The sequence below is a fragment of the Geosmithia morbida genome (genome assembly GCF_012550715.1).
Source record: "Geosmithia morbida isolate 1262 chromosome Unknown scaffold_3, whole genome shotgun sequence".
Lineage (NCBI taxonomy): Eukaryota > Fungi > Ascomycota > Sordariomycetes > Hypocreales > Bionectriaceae > Geosmithia > Geosmithia morbida.
In genome coordinates, this window is record NW_023336190.1 from 512,426 (window position 1) to 536,161 (window position 23,736).

The 23,736-nt window shown below is 56.9% G+C and overlaps 6 protein-coding genes across 6 annotated transcripts; 5 read left to right on the forward strand and 1 right to left on the reverse strand.

Moving 5' to 3' along the window:
- Nucleotides 1-2,575: 2,575 nt before the first annotated feature.
- Nucleotides 2,576-9,704, forward strand: GMORB2_5105 (Acyl transferase domain in polyketide synthase (PKS) enzyme; the record flags this gene model as incomplete). Its single annotated transcript, XM_035467079.1, has 4 exons — nucleotides 2,576-2,849; nucleotides 3,043-3,427; nucleotides 3,498-3,676; nucleotides 3,751-9,704. 4 exons carry the CDS (start codon nucleotides 2,576-2,578, stop codon nucleotides 9,702-9,704), a joined length of 6,792 nt encoding a protein of 2,263 aa, XP_035323091.1.
- A 994-nt stretch (nucleotides 9,705-10,698) lies between these two features.
- On the forward strand, nucleotides 10,699-12,081 carry GMORB2_5106 (lipoyl synthase; the record flags this gene model as incomplete). The annotated part of the gene is made up of 2 exons (XM_035467080.1): nucleotides 10,699-11,644; nucleotides 11,783-12,081. 2 exons carry the CDS (start codon nucleotides 10,699-10,701, stop codon nucleotides 12,079-12,081), a joined length of 1,245 nt encoding a protein of 414 aa, XP_035323092.1.
- Nucleotides 12,082-13,540: 1,459 nt separating this feature from the next.
- GMORB2_5107 (thioredoxin 1) lies at nucleotides 13,541-14,189 on the forward strand (the record flags this gene model as incomplete). Its single annotated transcript, XM_035467081.1, has 2 exons — nucleotides 13,541-13,619; nucleotides 13,744-14,189. 2 exons carry the CDS (start codon nucleotides 13,541-13,543, stop codon nucleotides 14,187-14,189), a joined length of 525 nt encoding a protein of 174 aa, XP_035323093.1.
- Nucleotides 14,190-15,046: 857 nt separating this feature from the next.
- On the forward strand, nucleotides 15,047-17,623 carry GMORB2_5108 (Ribosomal protein RSM22 (predicted mitochondrial rRNA methylase); the record flags this gene model as incomplete). The annotated part of the gene is made up of 1 exon (XM_035467082.1): nucleotides 15,047-17,623. The coding sequence occupies one exon, from the start codon at nucleotides 15,047-15,049 to the stop codon at nucleotides 17,621-17,623; it is 2,577 nt and encodes an 858-aa protein (XP_035323094.1).
- Nucleotides 17,624-18,811: 1,188 nt separating this feature from the next.
- On the forward strand, nucleotides 18,812-20,773 carry GMORB2_5109 (uroporphyrin-III C-methyltransferase; the record flags this gene model as incomplete). The annotated part of the gene is made up of 2 exons (XM_035467083.1): nucleotides 18,812-19,106; nucleotides 19,254-20,773. 2 exons carry the CDS (start codon nucleotides 18,812-18,814, stop codon nucleotides 20,771-20,773), a joined length of 1,815 nt encoding a protein of 604 aa, XP_035323095.1.
- A 619-nt stretch (nucleotides 20,774-21,392) lies between these two features.
- Nucleotides 21,393-23,282, reverse strand: GMORB2_5110 (Ferric reductase NAD binding domain; the record flags this gene model as incomplete). The annotated part of the gene is made up of 1 exon (XM_035467084.1): nucleotides 21,393-23,282. One exon carries the CDS (start codon nucleotides 23,280-23,282, stop codon nucleotides 21,393-21,395), a length of 1,890 nt encoding a protein of 629 aa, XP_035323096.1.
- Nucleotides 23,283-23,736: the final 454 nt, after the last annotated feature.

Below are 23,736 nucleotides of genomic sequence, written 5' to 3' on the forward strand. Positions count from 1 at the left end.
TCGTACGATCAGTACCGCTCATTTCGTGCTCTGTAAGCCGTCTACATGTAGATGGTGATGTAGATTGCTATTGCGATGTGCGTCTATATAGCCAACACACGTATAAGTGGCCCCATCTCGAGAGTTCCTGAACAGCAGCTGATGACTCGAGTCCAACCCCACGTAAGGGTCCTATCATGCACAAAGCCCAGTGCGGTGGTTATCAGTGAGGCGATGTGAGATAGATACATGCTGCAAGGACGATGAACGACAAGAGGCTCTGAAAGAGCAGGACTAGTTATCTACGACTGACTCTATAGATTATGCGACGCTGAATTGATCTTGTACGACGCAATTGAGATATTGATGATGCCTTTACAACTGTTGGTATCGTTCATTTAAGGAAAAGAGAAGAAAACCTCGCAAAAAAATAAAAAAGGAGATTGAAGACGAGATACTAGGCTTGGACAAGCTTCTCTTATTAGAAACCCCGAAAGCATGAGACCCTACAAAGTGGACGATAAGGGCTGTCGGTTAAGAGAAGTTTGATACAAGAGAGCAAAAACAAAACAAGACAAGACAAGAAACAAAATAAACAAGATAAAACAAGAAAAGGCTACGTGCACATATATGCATGCGACGTAGAAGAGTCACGGAGACGGGCCGAGAGGAGGGGAGGGGGAACAGCTAACATGACGTCTCTCCCCTGCCTCTCGCCCCCCCTCGACACGGGGAAGGGAATTGGATAATAAGGAGTAGGTTAGATGCAGATGATAGGCTACGAGGGGAAAGGACGTGATCCGTTTTAATTGCTACGCACATCGTGAGAGGGGAGTGAGACCATGTGGAACCCCTCCGCTTACACTGAACCAGGCGCATGGGAATGGACATTGCACCGAGGAAAAAGCAAACCCTACCCCTGGCAGTAGCAGCATCAGTACTCGTATGCTCCGTGACTCGCCAGGTTCCGGGAGGTATTGACGAACCGTGTCTAGCAGTTCAACGGCAAGGTTGCTGCTTGGCGTGCCAGTATTAGCCGTCATTCCTGGGTGGCTCGACGAAAGCTCCCACCTCCCATATACTTGCTGTCTCTTCTCGTAGTCACAGAGTAGAACATGGCTGCAACTAATGCTGCTCTGGCAGCGGTCACAGTTGCGTAGTAGTATTACGGGCAGTGCTCACCGTCATTCATCATATCTTGTATCGGATACATTGATGTAGATGCGGGAAGAGGATGAGAAACGAGGCGCAAAGCCACCAATGATCCAGCAACGATCCACAATACGGAGAGAGCCTGTAGAGAACCGGATGAGTTCAAGGAGATTGAAAACGTCCATCCGTAGCTCTCTCTATCTGATGCAGTAATATACATGCGCGTGAGATGCTATGCGGTCCGCAGATGCAAGGAGCGTTTCTACCACCACTCTCCATTCTTCCCAGCAACCACCGACCTCCGTGGCGTATTCCATCGTTACCACCTGATGCAATATCTGTCTTATTTCCTCCATTTGGAATATCATCCCTTTCCAAAATCCTCGCTTCTTCGTTCTTCGTCCTTCTACTCTTGTACATCTGGCTCGTAACCGTCATGATCGAGACTTGTAAGACCTCTCTGGTCATCTCCGCTCACTTACAGCAGTATCATACTACGCTATCACTAGAGTACATGTAATCCGTACACGGTATCTCCATCTCCGTTTCCCTGTAACGGGCGCCAAAACGAACACGCTCGGTGGGGGCGCGCGTCGTCGAAAGCTCCTCCTCGAGCTCTCATCTCGACTCACTCTCCCGTACTCGTACGTTGACGGAGAAACCTCTGGTTCATAGGCTGACTACGTGACTACCGTGGATTGTGTACATATCTTACGAGTAGTGCGGCACTGGTATCGTTTGATACATCATGTACTGCACGTTGTGGACCGGGGGGGGGGGGGGGGGGGAGAGTGTATTATCTGTCCAACTCCTATCCGTCCCGGAGAGCCAACTACACTTGCCCCATGGTGTACGTCTAATGCTCGAGGTCTTCTTCCGGCTCGGCTGCTTGCAGTATCGACCAGGAGAACGAGGCAGGAAGATGCGCGCCTGTCAAGAACGCATACTGACCTCACACCCTCTCAGCGCAGGCAGATATGGATCGTGGAAGCATAGGCTCAACGTCATAATAATACAAGTCATGCCGTCTCCCTAGGCCCCCCCCCATGCTATGTTTTTTCGAATAAAGAGGCTTGCCATTCACCCTCGCCATCGACAAACTGATGACCAGCCTTCAACTTCATCTCCGTCCTTCTTGCTGGCTCGATTGCACACTTGGTTGGTACCTCATCCCTGTTCCTGCTCCTGCCATACATACCCAAAGCCTTTCCAGTAACCAATACGAGCTGGTGGTACCTTTCTGCTGCGAGTTTCACTTATCGTGTACATGCTTGTGCTGTTCAAGTTCTTCTTGATCGTTGTTCCACACTTCTGAACATCCTCTCTTCTCTTCCCCTTTCTCTCTTCAAATCCTTTGCAATTCTTTCCCCTCTCCGTCCTTTTTCTCTCCTCCCTCCTTCCTCTCCCCCGTGCTCTCCATCACCGTCACATACACACCACAACCATGTCCACCCCCGAGCCCATTGCCATCGTTGGCATGTCATGTCGCCTGCCCGGCGATGTGTCTTCCCTCGATGACCTCTGGACTCTCATCTCTCGCTCCCGTGATGGCTGGACCCCCATCCCCAAGGAACGGTTTTCCGCAGAGGCCTATTACCATCCCAACCCGCAAAAGGCGGGATGCTTCAACAGCAAGGGCGGCTACTTCCTCAAGCACGATCTCTCCAGGTTCGACGCGCCCTTTTTCCAGATCAGCAAGGCAGAGGCCACGGGAATGGGTAAGTAAAGTTTGACACGAAACAATGCTCTTCGCCCTTGTCTCTTCCCTTCTTCATCTTTTATTTTCTCGCTCTCGAATGAGAAGCTGGAGACGAGGGAGAGCAATACCGAGATTTGAGCCGTCTCCACCCATCTGGATCAATGCAGATGTGTAACCGTGCCGTGGACCAAGACTGATACATGTCAATTTAGATCCTCAGCAGAGGCAACTTCTTGAGTGTAGCTATGAAGCCCTTGAGAACGCCGGGGTCACCAAGGAGGCTGCCGCTGGCCGGAACATGGGCGTCTTTGTTGGCGCAACGTCGTCCGATTACCGCATAGGCTCCCTCAGGGACCCCAACCAGACACACATGTTTGATTCCACGGGGAACCATCAGTCTCTCCAGGCCGCTCGTCTCTCTTACTACTTTGATCTTCATGGCCCCTGCTTCTCCATCGACACGGCATGCTCTTCCAGTCTCCATGCGCTCCACTCGGCCGTCCAGAGCATCCGTTCTGGAGAATCGGATTCTGCCCTCGTCGCCGGTTGTAACCTGCATCTCAGCCCGGACGAGATCGTGTCCATGTCCATGCTAGGGTAAGTCGCGACCTTGGCCACATTGGCAGCAGCCTAGAGAGTGATGTTCATGTCATTAAATCGATCTCAGCATTTTCAATGATGAGGGAAAGACCTATTCCTTTGATCATCGTGCCACCGGTGGCTTCGCACCAGGCGAGGGAACGGGATGCCTTGTCCTCAAACCTCTAGACCAGGCGCTCAAGGACAATGATAAGATCAGGTCCGTCATTATCAACACTGGCACAAACCAAGATGGGAAGACCAACGGTATGCGCTCTTCCTCATTCAGGGCGGGCCTGGCATAAGTACTTGCGTCCACTGATATGCTCTTTCCTTCACAGGAATCACATTGCCGAGCGGCGAGGCCCAGGAGCGTCTCATACGTGATGTTTACGCCCGTGCAGATATCTCGCCCAAAGACACGGGCTTCGTCGAAGCTCACGGAACGGGAACCAAGGTTGGTGACCCTATCGAGGCCGGCGCTATCTACCGCGTCTTTGGCGAAGGTCGAACCAAGCGGTCTCCCCTGTACGTGGGGTCGGTCAAGACCAATGTCGGCCACCTCGAAAACGCGAGTGGCGTCATCTCCATCATCAAAGCGACGCTGATGCTCGAAAGGGGGTTTATCCTCCCCAACGTCAATTTCCAAAAGGCCAACGAGGCTATCCCGTTAGACCGGTGGAACATGAAGGTTCCCGTCAACATTCGCCCCTGGCCAAAGGACAAGAAGTACATCAGTGTCAACAACTTTGGTTTCGGTGGCAGCAACGCCCATGCCATCCTTACCCGCCATCCCTTCTCCCTCGATGACTCGCCTCCGGGGAAGTATGCTTTCAGCTGCGGCCTCTTCGCCCTCAGCGCAAATGATGAGGCTACGGCCAAGAGGATGGCCGTCAACCTGGGGGTCTACATTGAACAGCACCCCGAGGTCTTCCAGAAGAGGCTTTTGCGCCACATGGCTTACACTCTCGGTGAGAGAAGGTCTCAGATGCCGTGGCGTATCGCTGTTCCAGCCTCGTCGTGTAGCGAGCTTGCCAAGGTGCTCAACTCCCCGATGGCAATTCCCAAGCGCGTCGGTACCACGCCCAAGCTCGCCTTTGTCTACACCGGCCAGGGCGCCCAGTGGGCCCAGATGGGCCGTGAGCTCATGGACAGCCACCCCGTCTTTGCTGGCACCGTCAAGGCCGCCTCCGACTCCCTCCTTCAGCTCGGCGCCAGCTTCGACCTTGTTCAGGAGCTGCACAGGCATGAAGACGAGTCTCTCGTTGGCCAGGCCCACATCTCGCAGCCTGCCTGCACCGCCATCCAGCTCGGCCTGACAGCACTCCTGTCTTCTTGGGGCATCAAGCCATCCGTGACTGTCGGCCACTCTAGCGGAGAGATTGGCGCCGCCTTTGCCGCAGGGGCCGTCAGCATCCAAGACGCCATGGCTGTGGCGTACCACCGCGGCCAGGTCGCCTACACCTTGAAGGAGAGGTACCCCGGACTGCACGGTAGCATGCTTGCCGTCGGTGCCGGCCCTTCCGAGGTGAGGAAGGCGATCAAGCAGCTCGGTGTACCGGGCCTCACGGTTGCTTGTGAGAACTCCCCCGCCTCAGTCACTGTTTCCGGCGACGAGTCATCGATAGATGCCCTTGCTGCTGAGCTTGAGACCGAGAGTATCTTTAATCGCAAGCTGCGTGTCGATGTTGCCTATCACTCAGCCCACATGAAACTTATTGCCGAGGAATACCTCAGTGCCATCGAGAACGTGGGTGCTGGTGTTAATGACGAGGACGTCACCTTCTACTCATCTCTTAAGGGGGGCCTGAGCACCACATCGGCCCTGAGCCCCAAGTACTGGGTTGAAAACCTGACCAGCCCCGTCCTCTTCTCCACGGCGATGCGCCAGCTCTATGAGGAGACGGAGCCCAACATCATTGTCGAGATTGGGCCACACTCGGCACTGGAGGGCCCCATCAAACAGATCCTCAAGGATGTCGGCCCCGAGGCTGCCTCGGATGTTACGTACATGGCCTCCCTTGTCCGCGGACAGGACGGCACGTCGTCCTTGCTCAAGCTTGCCGGCAATCTCTGGTCCCAAGGCCAGGCCATCGATTTTTCCGAGATAAACCAGAGCAAGTCCGGATCAAAGCCCCAGCTGATCACCGACTTCCCGTCGTATCCCTGGGCCGACCACAAGTTCTGGTTCGAGCCACGCCTGAGCAAGCAGCACCGCCTGAAGCCTTTTGGTCGCCACGATCTCCTGGGGATCCTCGAAGATGCCTATAGTGATGCGGAGCCCACATGGCGCAACGTACTGTCGGTTGACAGTGTCCCTTGGCTCAAGAGCCACAAGATGCAGTGGCTCACCACGTTCCCGATGGCCGGTTATCTTTGTATGGCTGTCGAGGCGGCATCTCAGAAAGCTCGTCTGCGCGGCGTCGCGCCTGAAAATATTGCCGGCTTCCGTCTCCGCGAAGTCCACGCCTCCAAGGCCCTGCTCCTGGACGATGGCATCGAGTACGAGACATGCCTATCTCTTCGTGCCTACGCTGAGGGTACCCGATCGTACTCCAACGAATGGGACGAGTTCCGTATCTCGTCCTGGCAGTCTGGAAGAGGCTGGCTTGAGAACTGCCGCGGTCTTGTATCCGTCAAGAAGCCGTCTGCTGGAAACCCGGTCAGCGACTCCTTGTACCAGACGGCAAAGCTGCACCGCGAAAACTCCACCATCTACGGTGGCCAGGATCTCTCGCTCGAGGAGTTCTATGCCGAACTCTACGCTTGTGGAGCTGCTTACCAGGCGCCCTTCAGGGCCCAGGAAGATGCCAAGATAAACCTCCGCAGCAACTACTCCACCAGCAGCGTCGCTGTGCCGGAAACCAGGTCCTTCATGGATTCCAACCACGAAGTTCCCTCCATCCTCCCCACCGCCCTCGCTGACCTCCTCTTCCAGCTGCCTTACGCCATCCTAGGAGCTGGTCGTGGCCTCATGCCCACGCTCTTTATGCCTTCTGTCATCAGGGAGATCGACATCAATGGCCCGGTCCCCAACCAGCCAGGTGAGAAGGTCAATGTTGTGGCCTACGGCGTTCCTGACTACTCCAGCACTCAGCCCGTCGACTTCGACATATCTGCCTGGGGCGAGGCTTCTGACAAGCCTATCGCGTCCCTCAGCGGGATGAAGATGACTCCCATAAACGACGGCAATGGTGCAGACGAAGCGGGCCCTCGCTCCATCTGCTACAAGGTCCAATGGCAGCCCCTCGAGGGATTGCCCAAGTCTGGTCCTGCGGATGATAAGGCACATTCCGTCGGTGAAACCAATAGAGCCGGTGTCGATGCCCGCAAGGAGTATGCCGAGGGGAATGGCAATGGCAATGGAGCTGCCGGTAACGGAAACGCTGATAATGGGAACGGAGCTGGGACCGACGGCCACAACCATGGCGTCAAGGACATCAGTAACCCCACTGTTATCCTGACTGACAGGGACGTAAACGATCCGCTGATCGTGGCGCTCTCCGTCATCATTGATCTCCGCACGGGCTGCAGCCCCCGCCTGTCGTCTATGGCCGATGCCCAGGTGTCGCCTGAGGATAGCTACATCTGCCTTGCCGAGCTGGACAACCCGGTTCTGCACTCCATGAACGCTGAGACCTTTGGCAAGGTCAAGGATCTCTTGCTCAACGGCCGCTCTATGCTGTGGGTGACCTCGGGCGCTTACCGCTTCGCAGAAGAGCCCGAGAACAACCTCGCCCAGGGTCTCGCGAGGACGGTCAGGTCCGAGGCGCGCAAGGCTGTGGCAACGCTCGACCTGGAGGTCTCGTCCAAGCTCCTGCCTGTCGACCAGGCCGAGGTCATCTACACGGCCTTCAAGACGTCTCTTATCCAGCCGGACGACGGTTCCGAGCCCGAGGCCGAGTTTGCCGAGGAAGATGGTCAGCTTGTCGTTCCCCGTGTTGTCGAGCAGGATGACATGAACCTCGCCATCTGCCGCGCGACGCTCCCCTCTGCGCCTTACGAGCAGACCTTTGAGCAGGTTGGTCGTCGCCTCAAGCTATCCGTTGGCACCTATGGGGCGCTCGACACCATCTATTGGAAGGACGAGCCGGAGGCTGAGCTCGGTGCTGGTGAGATTGAGATCAAGGTGGCCGCCACGGGCATGAACTTCAAGGACGTCGTCATCGCCATGGGCCAGGTTACCAGCCCGTACGTCGGCATCGAGTGCAGCGGCACCGTCTCTCGCGTCGGCTCCGCCGTCAGCTCCCTCGGCGTTGGCGACCGCGTCTGTGCCATGTCGCTGGGTGCATACAGCACATTCGCCCGGTGCCCGGCCGCGAGTGCGTCCAGGATCCCCGATGACATGCCGTTTGCCGTCGCCGCCTCTGTCCCTGTCGTCTTCTCCACGGCGTACTATGGCCTCCTGGATCTCGCCCGCATGGAGCCGGGAGAGAAGGTGCTCATCCACGCTGCATCTGGTGGTGTCGGTCAGGCCGCGATCCAGTTGTCCAAGATGATCGGCGCCGAGATCTACGCCACGGTCGGCAGCGTGGAGAAGAAACAGCTGATCATGGACACGTACGGTATCGCCGAGGAGCGTATCTTCTACAGCCGCGACAGCGACTTTGGTCCCGCACTTAGGGAGGCGACCGGCGGCAAGGGTGTCGACGTCATCATAAACTCGCTTGCTGGTGACCTCCTGCGCGAGTCCTGGGAGTGCCTTGCCCCCTTTGGCCGCTTCATCGAGATTGGAAAGAGAGACATCAGCTCCAACACCAGGCTCGAGATGGGCAGGTTTGAGTACAACTGCACTTTCAGCTCCGTGGACCTGACCCTAGTTGCTGCCGAACGACCCAAGATTATGGGCAGGATCCTCAGTTCGGTTCTTGATCTCCTGGCCAAGGGTACTATCAGGCCCGTCGGTCCCATCAGCACCATTGGTATCTCAGAGGTCGAGAATGCGCTCCGCCGTCTGCAGAGCGGTAAGACGACTGGAAAGATCATTGTTGATCATCTTCTCCCTGATCAAATGGTCAAGGTAAGAGACAATAACCCTCCCCACATTGTCATTTCATCTGTTCTCTGTGATGATGATTTTGCTTACATTGATACTTTTTTTTTTCCTGTTCTGTCTCTCTTTCACCAGATGACGCACGGAGCCAACTCCTCTACCCCCGTCAACCGCAACTCTACCTACCTCATCATCGGAGGTACCGGAGGAATCGGTCGGTCCATGACGATGAGACTGGTCGGCCGGGGAGCAGGCCACGTTGTCCTGCTGTCCCGAAGCGGCCAGGTCACCGGCGACCTGAAGCAGCTTACCGAGGAGTGCAGCGCCCTCGGTGGCACCGTTCACGTCAAGAAGTGTGATGCCGTTGACGAGGGCCAGGTGAACGCCCTCGTGTCCGAGCTGAAGACGACGCTGCCTCCTATCAAGGGAATCATCCACGCCGCCATGGTGCTCAGGGACGTTCTCTTTGAGCGCATGGAGTTTGACGACTACGAAGCCGTCGTGCGGTCCAAGGTGTACGGTGCGTGGAACTTTCACCAAGCCCTCGGGGACGGCCTCGACTTCTTCGTCGTGCTCTCGTCGGTCGCCGGTATAGTGGGCAACCGCGGACAGGCCGCCTACGCCGCCGCCAACACCTTTCTGGATGCGCTCACGCTGCACCGCCGTCGCAAGGGTCTGGCCTCGTCATCGCTAGACCTCGCGGCCGTCGAGGGTATCGGCTACCTGGAACAGGACAAGGAGAAGCAGGCGCAGGTTCTCAAGAACCTATCCGGCGGCACGCTGGGCGAGCCGGAGCTCCTGGCCCTGCTCGAGACCGCCATCGACGGCCGCCTCGATGCCTTCTGCGGCGGACAGTGCATCACGGGCCTGGACCTGTCCAACCCAGCGTCGTTCCCCTTTTACGCGTCGGATAGCAAGTTCTCCATCCTAAGGGAAAAGACGCTCGCCAACTCGGGCCTAGACAACGGGCCGGGCAAAGGTGCCGTCCTGCCCACGTCGGAGCGGCTGGTCGCGGCAGACAGCACCGAGGCCGCGGTCGAGGTGGCCATTGAGAGTCTTGTCGAGAAGCTGGCGGGCATCGTGATGTTGCCGGTCGAGGTGCTTGCCGCCCAGCAGAACGTGACCATGACCAACCTGGGACTCGACTCTCTCACGGCCATTGAGCTGCGTAACTGGATTGACAAGGAGTTCCAAGCGCACCTACAGGTTCTCGAGCTCCTCAGCTGCGGATCTCTCCCCGATCTGACGTCTCTGATTCTGCGCAAGACAAAACTCATGGGTGTTTGGACCGAGGCCAAGTAGGGTGATGCACTGGAGAGGATTTCTTCTACTGTTATTTCCTGCCCCTTCTTCATTTCTCGCATGGCGGGTGGCTTATTGTTGCTTCGCTTCGTCTTGATGAATATTACTTCTCCCCCCCCCCCTTCCCTTCTGTGCTATTTTTCTGTCCTTTCTTTTGTTCCCCTCCCTTTCTCGGTTGGAGACGACTGTGTGTATTATTTCCAGTTTTCAATCTATGCTTACTCATTAGTCAATTATGTGCACTCTGGCAATTCCGTATAGGCTTCTGTATTGATGGAGCTTGGCCTTTTCATGATTGACAAGCTGCAGAGAGTATTGATACTCGTACTCGTAGTTCACCCGCAGACCCCTGAATGTGGAGAGGATGAAGGAAGAGACGCAGCTGGCTATGCTCCGTACGTTGGTGCCACTTAGGGAGTAATTATCATCTTGATCTTGGCACACTATGTGGGGGGGGTTTGTCTCTATCACACCATTAGCATCGACTGATACGCAAAGGCCAAGGAAACCCGCGAGTATCCGTATGTACTCACCTGCACGGGCACAGATGTACATTTCCATCAAGTTTTGGCGGTGGAAATGGAGAAAATTACTAGCAAGTACAAGCAATGCTGGACAGTCGAGGTGGCGAATGCCTCTAAGCAGAAAAGTGGAAGGGTTATTAGTCAGGTAGGTAGCCTATGGATAATTGAATATCTTCGTAAGGACGTGATAGAAGGGTATTATTTCTGCTTTGGGGGTGCACCCTTGAACTCGATATTGCAAATTGCTACTAAGATACCCAATCGGCTGTGGATCGAGGGGCACCAACAAACGAGCAAAGTCGGAGCGACACTTTCCACCAAATCAACAGCCTCGACCGGCCCTTGATTCCACCCTTCTTCCTTCTCACCTCTCCATCTCTCTCCCCGACTCACATCGCCCCTCCAACAACCCTCGCCCTAACCAGCGACTTTTGCTTGACAGTCGACAGACGAGGGGAAAACAAAAAGAGATGGCATCCCTGGCTCCGACAATTCACAGGGCGCAGGCGCCCCTGAGGAAAGCTTTCGCTTCGGCACCGTCGGTGACGCGCAGCCTGGCGACGGTACCCCCCACGAGCGACAAGACGGTGCAGCCGAGGCGGAAGACGTATTTCAAGAACACGACGGTCGCCTCGTTTGACGAGTTCGTAGGAGGAGGCGCAGCGTCGAAACCTCTGTCGCCGACCGAGGCGTATACGCTGAGGACGGCCGAGGTGGGGCCCGAGGGACGGAAGAGGACGATTACCCGCCTCCCGGAGTGGCTCAAGACGCCCATCCCGGCGGGCAACGACAACTTCAAGAGCATCAAGAAGGACCTGCGCGGCCTGGGCCTGCACACAGTGTGCGAGGAGGCGCGGTGCCCCAACATATCCGAGTGTTGGGGCGGCGACAACAAGAATGCGGCCACGGCTACCATCATGCTCATGGGCGACACGTGCACGCGCGGCTGCCGCTTCTGCAGCGTCAAGACGAACCGCAACCCGAACCCGCTGGACCCGCACGAGCCCGAGAACACGGCCGAGGCCCTCGCCCGCTGGGGCCTGGGCTACGTCGTCCTCACCAGCGTCGACCGTGACGACCTCGCCGACGGCGGGGCGCACCACTTCGCCGAGACCATCCGCCGCATCAAGCAGAAGAAGCCGTCGCTGCTTGTCGAGGCCCTGACCGGCGACTTCCGCGGCGACCTCGACATGGTCCGCGTCGTCGCCGAGAGCGGCCTCGACGTCTACGCCCACAACGTCGAGACCGTCGAGGGCCTGACCCCCTACGTGCGTGACCGTCGCGCCACCTTCCGACAGAGTCTGGCCGTGCTCAAGCACGTCAAGGATGTCCGGGGCCAGGACGGCATCATCACCAAGACCAGCATCATGCTCGGTCTCGGTGAGCAGGAGAAGGAGGTTATGGATGCTCTGACTGGTGAGGCAACTCCTTTTGGCAGCGCAAACACTAACCCCAACCTCCCCCGGCCGCCCGGGGAGGCCCCCCCCCCCAAAAAAAAAAACCAAAAAAAAAAACCAAAAGATCCATTATACTGACAGTAAAATGTGAATGCAGAGCTCCGAAAGGTTGGCGTCGACGTCGTCACCTTTGGCCAGTACATGCGCCCTACGAAACGTCACCTCAAGGTCGAGAAGTACATCACCCCTGAGGAGTTCGAGATGTGGCGCCAGCGTGCCCTGGACATGGGCTTCCTCTACTGCGCCAGCGGCCCGCTCGTCCGCTCGTCGTACAAGGCCGGTGAGGCCTTTATCGAGAACGTACTGCGCAAGAGATCCGGAGAGAAGGTACCGGCCGGCACGCGCATCGACCAGGCTGCCGCTTCGCTCAATGCTGAGAAACCTGCTTCCGTCTGATACTGTCTACTCTCCGTCCGAGATAGACAACACAGAACTGTATAATCAGCGGTAGAAGCGATACGTTTCGCTTCTCTGTGCCTTTTTCTAAAAAAAAAAAAAAAACTTAGCTTTCTCATTATATCGGGACCGTGCATGGTTTCAGGCGTTTTATCTTTGTCTTTTTCTTTTCTTGATTGGGGGGACTTGCCCCTAGGATGGGAGGTTGGGAACTCAACTCTAGACTGTGGTGTCTTCAACAAATGGCACGCGGAATAACATGAGATATATATACTGTTGAGATGAAGTGATCAGTTGACGGAGAAATGCCATTTACTACTAATAAATCTATAGACCGTCCTATCGTCACAACATCACTCCTTGCTATCTCCTACCTCGAGCCCCAAAGGCCTCTTCTCAGGGCTTCCAGACAGATGGGGAGGGCCTCTGGGGGGCACGGATGGCCCGGCCCAACCGGTTAGATGGGATGCTAACACAATGATCAAACAGCTCTGCGGTCCGAGTGTCCCGTGTGCTCTTTGTCCCTCGGATACTCGTCAGTCAGGGGGGGCAATACTCCAGTTCCCATGTAATGCCACTAGGGGCAAGGCAAGGAGCAGATTCTTGAACAGACATCCTGAGTTACCCGCGCAAAACGGCAAGTGTTTGCTAGTAATAGTAGCCCAGCATACGACAAACACGCATACACGCATACATTAAAGGGAGACGTAATTCTATGGGGATCGTACACTGAAAGAACGCTTCCGGGGACAGCGACAGAGACAGTCCAGCCTTATACCCTCCCTTGAAGGGGATGAATCATGCTGAAGACTCGATCTACGCCTTCAATTGATCTTGTCCCGCCAGCGGTATCTTCCGTTTCAGAAACGGAGGAGGCACGTTTGCGTGTCCCAAACAAGTCTAGCGTCGATTAGAATAACGGTGATCCCCCTGTAGGTGGCGAGAAGTACGGGTAGGTAGAATTACCGGTACTTGCATCGGCTTCGACGGTGAATGACATGACGAATGCTTTTGGGAGATATCTCTGAACTCAGGTAAGTGCAATTGCAATAAATCATGGTAATCTCCCTACCAGTAGAAACCGAGAGAAAATGTTACCTGGGAACTTGAATCATGTAAGGAGGAGGAAACTGATCAGAGATGGGGACACTTTGACCGCCCACTGCCAAACACGGTATTTGCCATTTCCACCCCCCCGGACCGTCAAAGTGGCCGTTTGAAACGTGCATAGGAAGCAGGTGAAACCTTCTTAGTCAGAAAACTCCGTAAACGAAGAGGGAGAGAAAAAAACACCACGTCACTTCTGGATGATGGTATTAATATACTCACCACCCGTTCCCCCAACGACAAGGCCAACCGTGCATACTACCTACACACACACCAACACGCACACACCTACACGCATACACCTACACGCGCGCACGTACAACATAACTTGGACATACACCCCTTTGCAAGAATGAGCGGTCCCATCAGCATCGGCTCCGTCAATGAATGGCAGTCTGTGCTCTCGAGTAACAATGTCGTCGTGGCAGACTGTACGTCCCTCTTCCCCGCTTCGCTTTGTTATCGCATCTCGATGTTCCGTCAGATCAGGACCGACCATGATACTCTTCTTTTTTTTTTTTTTTTGCCTTCCTTTCTGATCGTCCCTCTCTGTAGTTTACGCCGACTGGTGCGGTCCCTGCAAGATGATCGCCCCGCACTTTGAGCGTCTGGCCAAGGAACACACGCGACCCAAGAAACTGGCGTTTGCCAAGGTCAATGTCGACGAGCAGTCCACCGTCGCGCAGGCCAACGGCGTGTCCGCCATGCCGACCTTCAAGATCTTCCACGGCGGCAACTGCGTCGACACCATCCGCGGCGCCAACCCGTCCGACCTGTCCAACGCCGTGTCGAGGGCCTCCAAGCTCGCCGACACGCCCGTCGGAGCCAAGCCCGGCGCCTCCTTCGCCACGCCCGGCCGCACCCTAGGCGGCCAAGGTGGCGGTGCCGCTGCCCGTTCCGGGGCCCCGAGCTTCCTGTCGAGCTTCAGTCTCACGGGGGTCTTCAACCTCCTCATAGCCTTTGTGGGACTCTACCTCGTCTCTCTGTTTGCGGTGCGTTGAAAAGAAAAAAAAAGGGGGGGGGAGGAAGAAGAAGAACGGCAATCCACTTGTCCTTGTGGTCTCTGCACAAAAGGCTGTGACTGTACCTTCAAAATCTGCTGGCCGACTGACGAGAGGCAAAACATTCAAAACAGATCGATGCTCACAAGGCTGCCGAGAACTCGCCCTTCAACGCCAACAAGTCTGCTGGCCAGGCAACTTCCAGCTCGGCCTCGGCCTCGGCCTCGGCTGCCTCCCGACCTACAGCCGCCGCTAAGAAGCCAGCCTTTCGCACTTTCGCAGACTTGAATTCCGACAGTTGAAAAAATAAAAATAAAGAGACCGTCCTTGATTGCATGTTGCTATACATATCCTTACTCGACTGAGGGTGGGCGGGTCAACGGCGTTTTTTTTTTCCCGGGGGGGGGCTTTTTCTTTAACCTAGCAATCCGTGGCGGCTTATTCTTTTTACATACTCTATGAAGATGGGTTTTGATACAATGGGATTACCCATCTGACTGTTACTGCATTCAACCGATCCCAAGTAATACTACTACTACTACTACTATTACTTACTATTGCTCACTATCACTACCAACGGGATGATGTATCCACTTATCCGGCAGCATGGAAACGAACGGCCTTCGGGGGTTGGCCTCACTTCTCCAGGGTCCCGGGCCGCCAGCCAATCACAACCACGCTAATGGCAATTTGCGGGTCACGTGCGATCGCGCGCGTCGTTCAGAAAAAAGTAGTAATAGTGGTTAGTCCCTGAAATCTTGAACTGAAGGGACGTCCTCCCCATAACCCTCCCCCCCCCCATACGGACATTCAACATTCCCCTACATTTTTTTTCTATTTTCTATTCGCCTTCCAGAATGCTTTCGGCGAGAGGCGCCCTGTACGCCTGGCCAAGGCAAAATGTTGCCTCGCAGTGTCTAAGACGGACGCTCGCCTGCAAAGCCTCTCTTACCCCTGTTCGCCAGCTGCCGGCCCCCCGTTACCAGTCGAGATCGCTCACGACGACACATCGCACGCTACATGAGGCCGAGGCCGTGGCCCCTGCTCCCCAGATAAGCGACAGCACGAACAGCATAGATGACATCGAACAGACGGTGCGCGATGCAAAGCAGCGGTTCCGAGATACCCTTCCCCGAGACTACCTCAGCGAGGAGGAGTACACGCTGTACGTGCGTCTGTACGGCCCGCCTCTGAGGGAGACGGTGCCCCAGGATGTCGGTATCGATACACACGCCGACATGGCACAGTCACCGCCGCGGTCAGCCCGCGAGGGCACGATCCTCAAGGAGCTGGAGGGCGGCGAGTTCGAGGAAATAACCTACGAGATCCCCCCCGAGGGGCACGGCGAAGAAGAATCATTACAGGAGGGCGAGTTGGCCGAAGAAGAGCTCACCGAGCACGAGATGCAGACCCTAGAGCAGGCGCCGGCCAACACGAGCATGGAGGAGCTGCAGGAGCTGCTTCCGGACGACCAGCAACGACCCAACTACATACAGGCTGTGGCGCGGAACCAGCGAGAGGCTGACGCGCTGCAGCGCCTAGCAGACGACTTTGAGAGGTCACGAAAGGAGGCAGACCAGGAATCTGCTGCTGCTGCCGCTGCCGCCGAAAAGGAACGGCGGGAGGTAGAGGTCAAGGAGGACAAGGCAGTGGAGAGCGCAGAGTCCCAGTCCTGGCCGGCTGAGTACGAGGAGGAGGAGGTGGGGGTGCTGCCGTGGGAGGAAGAGCTGGCACAGGAGCAGGAGGATCCCGACGAGAACTACCAGCGCTTCCACCCGTACACGGTGGAGGGCAGCTTCCACGGAAAGTCGACGGAGGTGACCGTTCCCAGGGAGGAGCTCGTGCTGCCCGTCTCGGATATGCTCCGACGGACGCACATCGACCACGTCCGCACAGCAGCCGAGAGGTCGCTGGGCGGGGCGGGGCTACCATTGTCGTCGGAGACGCTGGCCTCGCACCGAAACGGCCACATGGGCGGCGTGGGCCTGCTGGCGACGCAGCGCCACATGACGGAGATTGAGGCCGACGCCTTCATGGCGGGGTTCATGCCGGGTGTCTACGCGTCTACGTCTGCCATCCTGCGCGAGGTGCGCAAGCGCGTAGGGCCCCAGTGGCTCCGATCGAAGCTGCGCGAGGGCGGTGGCGGCGGCGTGAGCGTGCTGGACGCCGGCTCCGGAGGCGCCGGCCTGATCGCGTGGAACCAGATTCTACGGGCGGAGTGGGAGCTGCTCAAGGAGGAAGGGTCGGTGGGCGAGCACACGGAGCCCCCGCAGGGCCGCAAGACGGTCATCTGCGGGTCTGACCGGCTGCGCAGCCGTCTGAAGGAGCTGCTGGACGACACGACGTTCCTGCCCCGCATGCCCGACTATGAGCACTCGGGCGAGATGCGGGGCCCCCGCCTGGACGGCGGCGGCCAGCAGCCGCAGCGCAAGAGCTTCGACATCATCATCGCGTCGCACATGCTCCTGCGCGAGAAGGAGAGCCACCGGCGGCAGGCGATCCTCAACAACCTGTGGCACCTGCTCAAGAAGGACGGCGGCGTGCTCGTCATCCAGGAGAAGGGCCACCCCAGAGGGTTCGAGGCCGTCGCGCACGCCCGGCACACCATGATCAACAGCTTCATGCTGCCGCCTTCGGGCGAGCCCCGCGTAGCCGCCGAGGACTTCAACGCCACCTTCCACCGCGAGCCGGAGCCAGGGCAGATCCTGGCCCCCTGCACCACGCAGGGCACCTGCCCGATGTACGTTGAGCCGGGCAAGAGCAACGGCCGCCGGGACTTCTGCCGCTTCAGCCAGAGGTTCGTGCGGCCGGCCTTCAACACCAAGCTCCTGCGCAAGCAATCGGACAACCACGGCGAGGTGGAATTCAGCTACGTCGCCGTCCAGCGCGGCGTATCCCGTCCCCGGAGCATCCCGTCCGGTCGCGAAGCCACCGAGGCGGCCCATCGGGGGTACGAGAAGTCGGACACGCCGCCGGACATGCAGACGCTGCCGCGCATGGTGCTCCCGACGCTCAAGCGCAAAGGCCACGTGACGATGGACATGTGCACGCCCGAGGGCCGCATCGAGCGGTGGACGGTGCCCAAGAGCTTCAGCAAGGCGGCCTACCACGACGCGCGCAAGTCGCGATGGGGTGACCTCTGGGCGCTCGGCGCCAAGACGAGGGTCGAGCGCGACGTGAGGCACGGGCAGACGGACGAGATGGCCAAGAGGCAGGCCGGACGGTCCAAGAAGGGTCGCAGGAGCATCGCGGAGAGCCTCGGCGACGGGCCCGACGGGGCTGCGCCTCAGAAGAAGCACAAGGGTCCCAAGTCCAAGAAGCAGAAGGAGGTCGAGATGATTATGGAGATCAGGAGAGCCGAGGAGGAGGAGGTCGCCGAGATTGAGGAGGAGATGGCTCAAGAGGTAGAGGGTGACGACAGGCAGAGAAGGTAGAGAAGAGAAGTGGGGGGGGGGAGAGGAGAAGAAGCACTTGTAACATTATCGGGGTCCTGTACTGGTATTATGGTCATAAATTATATCGCAGAGGGGGGCATGGTTTGAAAATGTACATTAGACGAAAAATGAGCTGTATGATAAAAGGTCATGATGATGCATAGCTGAAGGATAACGTGATAGATATCGCATAGTAAGAGAGATGAATCATTACTTACAGTGAGCTATCTATCGAAAGAGGGAAGAATGCATCTCCGGTATGTGGTGCGCCCGATGCCAACAAACACCATGATAGGTCCAAATTCCTCACGATGCATCTCCGGGACTCTAGTGTGTCCGACCATTTTTTGAAGAAAAAAAAAAAAAGAGGAAAAAAAAAAATTAAAAGAGCGCGGGGGTCAAGGATAAAAGATGGATAGGGAAGAGAAGAGAAAAGAACAAGGGAAAAAGGAAGGGAATGAGAAAGTCGTCGAAATCAAATTGTTGTCATTGGTCCGATAACCGGCTCGGGGCGGAATGGCGTCAACTTGAGGCAAGTGCCACCTGCGGCAGGCGCAAACGACTTTTTTTTTTTTTCTCTTTTCCCACTTCGGTTTGTTCGCGCGGCCGGCGGCGGAGACGGAAAGAAGACAGAGCCTCTGGCGTAGCGCGGAGGAAAGAAAGCACACAATCAGTGTCATGGACATTACCGATACTGACGTTTCCGCGGTCGGAGGGACTTGCTCTTCTCTTTCCTTTTTCTGTCTTTTTTTTTCTCTTCGTCCTTTTCTCTTCTTTTTCAGTCTATATTATACCCATTATGATTGTTGTATACCCGTGATATTGCTGTATACACATTATATTACATCACCCGAGGTCACGGCAAACGTCTACTCAAAATCGATAAGAGCGGAATTGTTCTGCTCCCCTTCTCTCTATTTACAAGCAGCTGGACTCTTTGAAGGGTCGTCGGCTCAAATAGAACGAGAAACTCCCCTTCCCACAAACATCCCCTTTCCGGGAACGGAAAACGAAAGACATATACAATATACAGGCAAAAAAAAAAGAAAAAAAAGAAAAAACCCTCCCCAACCTGGGAAAGACGACATACAACTCAGGGAAGAAAGACATACTCGACAAAGAGTAGCAAAAGGAGGAATTAGAAGGAGAGGGGGGGGAAGCAAGAAAAGAAGAAGAAGAAAATACACAATGTCTTCCCTCCTTGCTGGTATTCAATGCCGAGACAACATCCACCTCATCATCGGCACAAACCCACTCGCCTCGTCACGATGTGCCCAGTCCCTCGCCGCGGGGGCACACCCCGTCATCGTGGCCCCGGCCGACGCGGAGCTCCACTACGCCCTTCAGCGTCGCGTTGACGACGGGGAGGTGAAATGGGAGAAGAAGTCTTTTGACGATGACGATCTCTTTCGTCTGGGACGCAACGAGGTCGACCACGTCGTCGACGCCGTCTTTGTCACGTCTGGCTCTCGTGATGTCCAGAGTAAGCGATTTTTTTTTTTTTTCCTCATTGGCATTTCCCATKTTTYCACGCTTTTTTTTTTTTTTTTTTTTTTTTTTTYWTKTGATAGATCGAGGAAGAGAAAAAAATGACTGACTGACTGACATGATGAATAAACAATAAAAATAGGCCAGCACATTTCTCAACTCTGCAAGCGCAATCGGATCCCCGTCAACGTCGTCGACGCACCCCACCTCTGCACCATCACACTCCTATCCACCCACACCGACGGACCCCTACAGATTGGCGTCACCACAAACGGCCGCGGATGCAAGCTCGCCAGCCGCATCCGTCGGGAGGTGGCGGCCTCGCTCCCGCAGAACCTAGGCGCCGCGTGCGCTCGTCTCGGCCAGATGCGCCGGCGGATCCAGGAAGAAGACGCCGAGCACGCCGAGCAGAGGAAGAAGCCGGACGATCAGCCGGCCGCCGCCGTGGCCGTGGGCGAGTTCGACGACGCCACAGGCCAGGACGCCCACTTCAACAAGCTTGTGACGGGGGACGCGGAGGACGAGGATCGGACCAGGCGGATCCGCTGGCTGAGCCAGGTGTGCGAGTACTGGCCTCTCAGCCGTCTGGCCAGCGTCGGCGACGCCGACGTCGAGGACATGCTCCGGTCTTACGACTCGACGACCGGCCGCCAGGCCGCGCCCGTCGAGTCCGACCAGGACCGGCGCCGGGATCAGGGTCAGGGTCAGGCCCCCCCGCGGAACCTGCGGAGCCTGCGGAACCGGGTCGGACGGGTCGTCCTCGCCGGCAGCGGACCCGGCCACCCCGACCTCCTCACCCAGGCCACGCACAAGGCCATCCTGGCCGCCGACGTCATCCTGGCCGACAAGCTCGTCCCCTCCGGCGTGCTGGACCTCATCCCGCGCCGCACCCCCGTCACCATCGCCCGCAAGTTTCCCGGCAACGCCGAGCTGGCCCAGCAGGAGCTCCTGGACATGGCCCTCGACGCCTACCGACGCGGCCGGACCGTCCTCCGCCTCAAGCAGGGCGACCCCTTCGTCTACGGCCGCGGCGGCGAGGAGGTGGCCTTCCTCCGCGCCCACGGCGTCCCCGCCGACCGGCTCGTCGTCCTCCCCGGCATCACCAGCGCCCTGTCCGCCCCGCTGTTCGCCGACATCCCCGCCACCCAGCGCGACGTGGCGGACCAGGTCCTCGTCTGCACCGGCACCGGCAAGAAGGGCAGACCCCCCACCCCGCCAGAGTTCGTGCCCACCCGCACCGTCGTCTTCCTCATGGCCCTCCACCGCATCGCCGACCTCGTCCGCGAACTCACCACCCACCTCGACACGCCTGCTCATCAGGGTCGGGAGGGGGAGGAGGGCAGGGAAAAGTCCCGGGTCCCCGTCGGAGACGATGGGCGGCGGCGCACCATCTGGCCCCTCGACACCCCCTGCGCCGTCATCGAGCGCGCCAGCTGCCCCGATCAGCGCGTCATCCGCACCACCCTGCGCCACGTCGCAGAGGCCATCGAGGCGGAGGGCAGCCGCCCTCCCGGCCTTCTCGTCGTCGGCGCCGCGTGTGACGCCCTGCGCCCCAAGGACGGGTCGGACGGCACCGCTAATAAGCCTGACTGGAGTGTCGAGGAGGGTTTCCGCGGTCTGGATGTCGGGTTGCCGACCTTGCCTGCTGGTGCTGATGCATGAATACCCTCCTCACTCTTGTCTTCTGATTTTCAATATTCTCCCCCTTTTATTGTTGGCGTAAGCTTTGGCATAGAAATTTCTGGTTTGAAAAGAAAGAAGAAAAAAGAAAGGAAAGGAAAGGAAAAGGAAAGAAAAAGTAAGGAGAAAAAAGCCACAAGGACGGCGTTACACTTTGACACTCTGCTTCACCAGTCTCTGCATATAGCGATCTACAATATACCTGCATCATCAAGACAATCTACACATTCTCACCACGCATGGCAAGAGTTTCAGGGTTCATGTTAATTTGTCAAGTCTTTTTGTGCGTCATGTATGGAACCAAAATGTTTCCTGGTGAAAAAGAGAAAAAACAAAAAAAAATTGTATATCCTCTATGATCAGGATGGATGCTATTGATATCTGACAACGCTCAACGCCCTTGATAAATATTGAAAACAGATTGAGAAGAAAAAAACCGGAGAGAAAAAAAAACAAATAAAACAAGTGTCGCTTTGTGGAGATTGAAGAAATAATAATAATAATAATGATAATAAGGAGTGAGGGGCTGGAAATGCAAGCGGCCAAGTATGTACGGTGCCCAACCGGAATGTACAGAAGAGTGTCTAGGAGAAAAAAAGAATCACCAGGTAAAACTCTCCTCGATGAAATCGACGACGCTGTCACCCTGGACGGCCCTGGTAGCAGCCCTGACATCGTCTGCCATGGCTCCGGGTCCACAGACGGTGACGCACATGGCACCGACCTGCTCCTGTACCTCCTTGACAAGCAAGAAGGGGATGTTGGGCCGGCCGGCAAATATCTTGGTCGACGTGCCGCCCGCGTTGGTGATGTCATGGGCATTGGTGGGCCGGGTGACAAAGACGTTTATGCGGAGAATGTCTTTCCGGTTCGGAATGCGCAGCAGGCTGTCCATATAGGGGCGGACCCATTCCAGACTCTCGTACTCGCGGACGACCCAGAAGAGAGTCAGGCGGCGGGTGGCCACGGTGCCCGCATTGTACCCGTGCAGGATGTGCCGCATGTATGATAGCTGGTGGGTGATCCCTGTGGCGCCGGCAAACAGGACGGTGTGGCCGTACGAGTCAAGGCTGTGATGACCGGCGTATGGCCCCTCGAGGGCGGCCGGCATGCGAAAGGACCGCTTGCCCGTGACGGAGGCCCCGTGCCGTGCCGTGTCCAGCAGCTTGCGCGTCATGCCCTCCTGCGCGGCTATGAGAAACGATATCGATGTCCGTGTTCCCGTCTTGGTAGGAAGCGAGGCCAGCGGGTTCTTCTCCGATATGGGGGCGATCGAGGTCTTGGATTCATCTCGGTGCTGTACCCAGGCAATGGAAAATGGATGGGTCTCCCACGGGTTGACGTCCCAGAAACGCAGGTAGGCGTGGCTACCTGGATCGACCTTCATGTGGCGGGGCAGGTGCATGGTGACGCGGGTGACGTTGCCGGGCAGAGGTTCGCAGATGGCCTCCGTGAAGCCCTTGGACGTGCAGTTGGCGAAAGCCAAGCGTATGAAGCGGGCCACACGATCAGCGCACCAAAGGCAGACAATGGCGATGATCCAGGGGAGCTGAGGCAGTCCACCGGGAATGTCTGCGGGCGTGGCACAGTGGATCCAGGTGCAGGCGAAGATTACGAGGCCCATGATGATGTGTAGATTGAGAAACGTCTCATAGAAGGCGTGACGGATAGGCGACAGGGACAGGGTGGAGAGCAGCACCATGACAATGGCGCCGATCCAGCCAGAGCCCAAGAACCAGCCACCGAACAGCTTCTCAAAGGCACCCTTCCAGCCCAGGTCGGCGACGGCAGGGATGAGCCAAGCAATGGTGTGGAGGACGACCTCGAGGACAACGATGCGACCAAGCCAACGGTGCAGCAGGTTGTAAGTGTCGAAGCTGATCTGCAGCAGACCGATAAGAGGGTTGTTACGTCCAGCAAAGATGATGAGAGGCACCATGTTGACAAGGGCAAGGGTGCCAGAGCGGCCGCGTAGCTCGGCGCATACAGAGTACTTGTTGACGACGGTGTAGTCGAGCCATGCTATGTAGACGAGGTTGCTGGAGAAGAAGCCAGTCAGGAGGATGGTGTGTAGGCGTGAAGGCAGTGAGCCTAGATTGCGGATGCGGAACATGCGAAGCTCGAAGCTGTGGCGTTTCTTGAAAAGCGGTGCGTACAGAAGGTGCTTCTTGAGGAGAGGCGTCCAGCTCCACTGCGTCACCTTCCAGTACTGCTGCTTGTCTCGGGGCATATCCATGGCGACCATGAGGCGCACATGAGACCACAGAAGCTGGCCCAGGCGGATGGTGAGAACGACGAGGGCGGCGATACCCAGGGACCACCAGGTGGTGTCCTTGAAGAGCATGTTGAGCGTCTGGTTGACACCGTTGAGGTCGTTGTAGTAAGGGGTGATTGTCGAGGCAGGCTGGTCTCGCGCATCTATCGTGGCAGTTCCGGCTAAGGCGTCGACGGGGGCGGTGCCCATCGGCAGCAAAAGGCCTGCGTCACGCATGATTTGGTGATTATATCTCTAGCAGCGGTCGGGTTAGACGAGTGACGGTTGGATATCAGGGTATCTCGATTGGTATCAGCAGTGGCAGGCAGGCAGGCAGGCAGGCAGGCAGGCAGGCAGGCAGGCAGGCAGGCAGGCAGGCAGGCAGCGTTATGACTGCCCCCTGTTCTTCGACGGGGAGAGCACACGGAAAACCCTATAGGCGATCGCGGCGCGGCATGATTGGGGAACGGTGCAGTTTTGGCTCTGTATAATGCTGAAGAGGTGGTCGTTTTCTCGATGCTATCGAAGCAGGAGGGAGGTGAGGTGAGTCCCTAGTCGTCGACACGGTTGTGTTGTCCGGGACAGTAGGCTTGAAATTGGCAAGTGGGTTTCCAATTATGCGGGCCGTCGATCGAGGACGTCCAATATCGCAGAAATTTGAATGGGTTGGCAGACGCGTTGGAGAGTCGAC